Source organism: Olea europaea, chromosome 19 (genome assembly GCF_002742605.1).
Source record: "Olea europaea var. sylvestris chromosome 19, O_europaea_v1, whole genome shotgun sequence".
Taxonomy (NCBI): domain Eukaryota; kingdom Viridiplantae; phylum Streptophyta; class Magnoliopsida; order Lamiales; family Oleaceae; genus Olea; species Olea europaea.
In genome coordinates, this window is record NC_036255.1 from 10,469,795 (window position 1) to 10,475,257 (window position 5,463).

Here is a 5,463-nt window from a genome sequence, read left to right on the forward strand (position 1 = left end):
AACCACCACAAAATCGCCACCACACAATCACCCTCACCACCACCATACAAACACAATGCAAAGCTGTTACCCACCCAAATCGCTAGCCCCACCACCACAAAAACCACACAAAAACACCACAGACACCACGACAAAATCGCCACAACACAAATACTGTTCATTTCACCGTCGCGACGGATCTGTGAAGAGTCGTCAAGGTAAGTGGGTGGATCTGCTTCGCAAATGCCATTTCATCGTCGCGGCGGATCTGCTTCACAAAATATTGCTCATTTCATAGCCACAAAACTCACTGTGATTCCCGTTTCTTTTGACCGGCGCTCCTTCTAAGGTGAAATGGACTGCGGGTGGATGATGGGGTGGGCGAAAACGACGGGCGGCGACGACGACAGAAAGGTGAGGACAAGACTGCCGAAGGTGATGATTGTGTAGACTGTGGAGGGAGAAGGAGTGAGGCGATGGTTTGGAGAAATATGAATAGTGGGAATTGATTAGGGTTTGGGGTGAGGGAGATGTGCGCCGCATCTGCTTCGCTCGACGGCACTCATCGGCGTGCTGCAAGTGGCAGTCTCCGGCGGTGGGCGACGGCGCTGGAGTTGTGGTCAAGTGGAGAGAGAAATGGAGAAATGAATGAGGAAGGAAGTGAAGAGATTGATTTGGGGAATTGATTAGGGTTTTTAATTGAATTGGTTGAATTAACTATATATAATACCTGATGTTTGCATAGATAAATTTCATCCCTGAACTTTGAATTTGAACTTTTAAATGCCTGATTTTATGTAATTCCCTCATCAAAAAATTATGGAAAACCCAATTATTATTAATTTATTATTTTTTCAACAGTTAATCGGTTTAGTTCGGGGCGATGGCGTAAATATCATACCCGTCCCGTCCTAAATTGGTTCATTAAAATCAAATATCATATCCGCCCCCATTGTACTATCGGTTCGATTTTTTTCGTCTCATTCGATTCGATTAACCACGATTTTCGATTTTGACAATTCGAATTGCCATCCCTAATTAATAACAAGATTTAACTGGAGAGAAAATAATACATACGTCAAATCAAATCGCCTATTAATGCCGTCAAAATGATAGATCTAAATCCAGGCATCAAGGCCCTCAACGCCTGGATCGTCCTAGAAATTGCTTGCTTGCAAATGGTACTTAAGTTTTAAAATGCTAAAAACTATTCATCCAATTTTACGATGTTTGTCCTGTTTGTTCCATAAACGAATCCCTTGAATTAAAACTAATGGAATTGTTGAGTTGTCGAACCAAAATCTAGTCTAGCCTAAAAGGATCGCCAATGGTCGTGTAAAATTTGGTGTAAATTGATGTCTTCAAAATCACTTTTATATGACTATTTACATATTGATGGATCTAACTCAAAATTATGCTTTAAAGGAAAGATGTAAAAAAAATCGAGTGCAAGTGGGTTGGTAACTTTTTGCCTCTCGTGGGTCATACATGTATATCTAAAAATAGATGTAGATTTACATATATTTTTACATTTTTGCCAAAAAGTGCACTTTGCATTTCCTTTACATCTCTTCATTGGAGGGGTTTTCGGCCACTTTGAAAATATAAATCACAATTTAGGTTTAATTTAGAGCACCATTGGAGATGCTACAAGGTCCCTGAATCATAGAACGTCAAACATTAGTAACCTTATTCATTCAAATTGTTCCTGTGAGTCCAAAATAAAAGAAATTGTTCAGTTCGCAGACGGTAATCTGGCGCTGATATAGCGGCAAATCGCGCGTATTAAGACTTAAGGTTGTTTAGCTAATGTATTTGGAATTCTAATCGTTTTCTTTTTTTGGACATTTAATTTCTGAATTATTATTTCTCTTGTAACTGCATATTTAGGAAATGGAATGCTCATTTCTTGAGCTGAGGTTTACAATACACTCCAAAACTAAACTGGAAGAGACGGCTGAGCAAGTCATAGTTCATGTCGATCCAGTTAATTCTTATAAAAGCTGATAGAGTAATTAAACTATAATCCGGCCATATATATTTTATAATGTCCCCCGGCCAAAGCACAGTTACATAAAAATAATCGAACATTTTCTTGTCTTTATTAGGATTAATTAACCAGTCGGAATTACCAATTATTAGTGCAGAATTTCTGTATCCTCGTCTTCTAGTAATATCTGATAGAAGGCCACCTTTTAAGACATCGATAAATTGGTAGAATAAGAAAATTAGTATATTTATTTAAATTATATCTTCTAACACGTCCCCTCATGTCTAGCTAGGCTAAATTCAATTTTTCATCATAGCGTGACACCTACATAATTTTAACAAATAGGCATCGACGAAACTTGAATCTTTTATCTTTGTTGGCTTCCATACTATGTTAAACTCACTCACTCATTTAAAAGTTGAAATTATTATGAAATGACGAGTTTTTTTTTTTTTATTTAAATCATGTATTTAACAATATTTAACTTAATTTACAACCTCCGGAGTGCCAGGCTGTCAGCTTTGGTATCACCTAAATTATGCTATATATACGCATCAATCTTCCCATTGTAAAGTAAAGAAATTTTTTTAGCAGTTTTATATGATCACTATAGAGAGAAGAAAGAGTTTCAGAAAAATGTCAGTCATGAATATGTTCGTGTGTGTTCTGTCTATCATTAGCACGTTTACTTTCTATCAATCCATGGCTCAGGAAACAAACTTAGAAACTTACATTGTCTTTGTAAATTTGCCTGAAAACCAAGTTATTACACAACCTGAAGACATAAAAACTTGGTACCAGTCATTCCTGCCAGAAACTAAGTCCATGGTTCACTCATATCACAATGTGGTTGCTGGATTCGCAGCAAAATTATCACCTGATGAAGTGCAAGAAATGCAGAAGAAGGATGGATTTTTATCGGCCCGGCCAGAGAAAAGGTTTTCTTTGCATACAACTCACACTCCTAACTTCTTGGGGTTGTATCAGAATTTTGGGTTTTGGGCTGGCTCAAACTATGGTAAAGGTGTGATCGTTGGAATTTTGGATACCGGGATCACTCCTGGTCACCCGTCGTTTGATGACCAAGACGTACCACCTCCCCCTGCTAAATGGAAAGGGAAATGTGAACTAAATGGCACGGCGTGTAACAACAAGCTTATAGGTGCAAGGAATTTTGTAACTGAATCTCCTGGATCTCCTGTCGACGAAGAAGGGCATGGCACTCATACCTCTAGCACGGCTGCTGGAAACTTTGTTAAGAATGCGAACGTGTTTGGTAATGTTAAACAACGTTATCTAAAGTTTAAAGTTGTTAGATATAGCAATATTTTTTTATTTATATTTTATCTTTAATATCCCCTTCATATCTTGGCCACTCATTTGTTATTAAAACCCTAATACCTGCATACTAGATTCTGTTTTCCATGAAAAGCACAAAATATCTCAAGAACCGTCTAATCTAATAGCTTAAGTTGTTATAGAAGGGCACCTTAATTTATTGATTTATATGTTATCTTTAACAGGTAACGCCAATGGTACAGCAGCCGGAATGGCCCCTCTTGCTCACCTGGCTATGTACAAGGTTTGTTCAACAGGCGGCTGTGTTGAGAGTGACATAGTGGCTGCAATGGATGCCGCAGTTGCTGACGGAGTGGATGTGCTTTCTCTTTCACTCGGAGGAATAGCAGACAATTTTTTCACCGACGGCATTGCAATAGGCGCTTTTGGTGCAATCCAGAAGGGTGTTTTTGTGAGTTGTTCAGCAGGCAATTCAGGTCCATTCGATACTACATTGTCGAATGAAGCTCCATGGATTCTCACAGTTGGTGCTAGCACAATTGATAGAAACATAAGAGCAACGGCTGTGTTGGGAGACATGGAAGAATTTGATGGGGAGTCTCTTTTCCAGCCTAGTGATTTTCCTCCTATCTTCTTGCCACTGGTTTACCCTGGAAGCAATGGGAATGAAACTTTGGCGTTCTGCTCTCCGGGATCATTGAGCAACACTGACGTGAAAGGGAAGGTAGCGTCAGATATTTGACACAAATTCAAATTGATTTTTATTTTTATTTTTTATTTTTTAGGAATTCTACTTTGATATGACAATTAAAACTGATTTAGAAAAGGAAAAGGATCAAATTGAAATGGTATGGCAGTGAGTCATATCAGGGTAAAAAACATTAAATAAATAAAAAATGCTGGGGTCAATCGGCTGGTTCATTGGTAATTTTATCGGTTTCTTCATATGTTCGAGTTTTATGTTATAATTGACTAACTCTCGGTTTTTTGCTTCATTAATGTTATTATTGTGGTTCATTTTCAACAGGTAGTATTATGTGAAAGAGGAGGAGGCATAGCAAGAATTGCCAAAGGACAAGAAGTGAAGGATGCTGGTGGCTTTGCCATGATTCTCATGAACCAGGAGCCCGATGGCTATAGTACGATAGCTGATCCTCACGTACTTCCAGCTACACACGTCAGCTATGCCGCTGGAGAAAAAATCAAAGCCTACATAAACTCAACCTCAACTCCATCAGCTACAATTTCCTTCAAAGGAACCATCATAGGCATAAAAAATGCGCCAACTGTCACATCATTTTCCTCAAGGGGCCCGAGTTTCGCCAGTCCTGGTATCCTTAAACCCGACATCATTGGCCCCGGTGTCAGCATTCTTGCAGCATGGCCTGTCTCTGTAGACAACAACACCATGGAAAAATCTGCAACTTTCAACATGATTTCTGGCACATCAATGTCATGCCCTCACCTTGGAGGCATTTCGGCATTGCTCAAAAGTTCACACCCCGATTGGTCTCCGGCAGCCATCAAGTCAGCAATCATGACTTCCGCCACTCAGGCTAACCTAGCCGGTGGTCTGATTCTCGACGAAAGAAATCTACCGGCTGATGTATTCGCCACCGGTTCAGGCCATGTAAATCCATCAAAAGCAAACGATCCCGGCCTCGTTTATGATCTCCAACCTGATGATTATATCCCATATCTCTGTGGTTTAGGCTACACAGATAGCCAGATCATGACCATTGTGCAACATCCTGTTAAGTGCTCCAATATATCCAGCATTTCTGAAGCACAACTGAATTATCCCTCATTTTCTATCCAACTTGGGGCTAATACTCAAACTTATACAAGAACAGTGACAAATGTAGGAGAGGCAACTTCAACTTATAATCTTAATATTGAGATTATCCCAGGAGTTAATGTTGTTGTTGAGCCCTTACAGCTTAGTTTCACTGAAGTCAACCAAAAAATGACATATCAGATAAGTTTTAGTAAATCAGCCAATTCTGTCAATGCTGCTTTTGTTCAAGGAGCTGTAAGCTGGGTTTCGAACAAGCGTGTCGTTAGAAGCCCGATTTCTGTTAAATTTGTGTAAGGGAAAATTGAGAAGGATGGTTCAAAAAGGAGCTTCCGTTTTGTATACGAGTTTTCTAAGGCTGACAGGTCATGTTAAAATCTTACATGTATCGAATAACTGT

The 5,463-nt window shown here is 39.2% G+C and overlaps 1 protein-coding gene across 1 annotated transcript; it reads left to right on the forward strand.

The window, feature by feature from the left end:
• The first annotated feature begins 2,605 nt into the window (after positions 1-2,605).
• LOC111368790 (subtilisin-like protease SBT1.7) lies at positions 2,606-5,463 on the forward strand. The gene is made up of 3 exons (XM_022990234.1): positions 2,606-3,245; positions 3,493-3,992; positions 4,296-5,463. The coding sequence occupies exons 1-3, from the start codon at positions 2,606-2,608 to the stop codon at positions 5,358-5,360; spliced, it is 2,205 nt and encodes a 734-aa protein (XP_022846002.1). The 3' UTR covers positions 5,361-5,463.